Source organism: Cynoglossus semilaevis, chromosome 9, assembly GCF_000523025.1.
Source record: "Cynoglossus semilaevis isolate Cse_v1.0 chromosome 9, Cse_v1.0, whole genome shotgun sequence".
Lineage (NCBI taxonomy): Eukaryota > Metazoa > Chordata > Actinopteri > Pleuronectiformes > Cynoglossidae > Cynoglossus > Cynoglossus semilaevis.
Window position 1 is genome coordinate 2,192,062 of NC_024315.1, and position 530 is coordinate 2,192,591.

The 530-nt window shown below is 42.6% G+C and overlaps 1 protein-coding gene across 4 annotated transcripts in view; it reads right to left on the bottom strand.

Moving 5' to 3' along the window:
* The window catches only part of inpp4b (inositol polyphosphate-4-phosphatase type II B), a 121,084-nt gene that overhangs the window by 46,198 nt on the left and 74,356 nt on the right, over positions 1 to 530 (bottom strand). Inside the window, exon 1 of one of the 4 annotated variants that reach the window (XM_025058213.1) lies at positions 348 to 478. The exons of the other annotated variants lie outside the window; for them this stretch is intronic. Within the exon in view, the coding sequence (XP_024913981.1) occupies positions 348 to 377 (30 nt within the window). The 5' untranslated portion in view covers positions 378 to 478. Of the gene's footprint in view, positions 1 to 347; positions 479 to 530 lie in introns of those variants that run through there. 4 annotated transcript variants of the gene reach the window in all.

Consider the following 530-nt stretch of genomic DNA (forward strand, 5'->3'; position numbering starts at 1 on the left):
ACAGAGAGACACTCAACCATGTAGATGGTGTCTGTCAATTACATAACACTGAACTTCACACACACACACACAAATGCGCACACATACAGAACAGCTCAGATCTGTGCAGAAGTGAGAAGAACGTTTTTTTTTTTTTTTAGATCTGAAAACGGGAAAAGCTTTTGGTTTTCTCAACAGCTTTTCCCGTTTGCAGATCTAAAAAAAGAAAAACCCCGTGAACGCAGACGCTCCTGTTGCCGAGTCTTATTTGCTCTCTGCTCTGCTCTCACTTCACAACACACTTCCAGTCCTTTTTTAAACGTGTAACAGAATTAGGAAAGTGCGGTAAAAGAAATCAGGATACATACGGCGTCGCTCCTGTTTTGGTGGAACTCCATTTGGAAGAGACATTTTCCCTGCTCCTGTCGGCCGGGACAATGAAACGCTTCTTTCTTCCTCTTACTCTGGTGAGTTGATTTTGTGAGTCACTAAAGCGCTGAGTTAAGCTGTATTTACTGTATGAGATTAGAAAGGATGGAGTAGAGGATGGG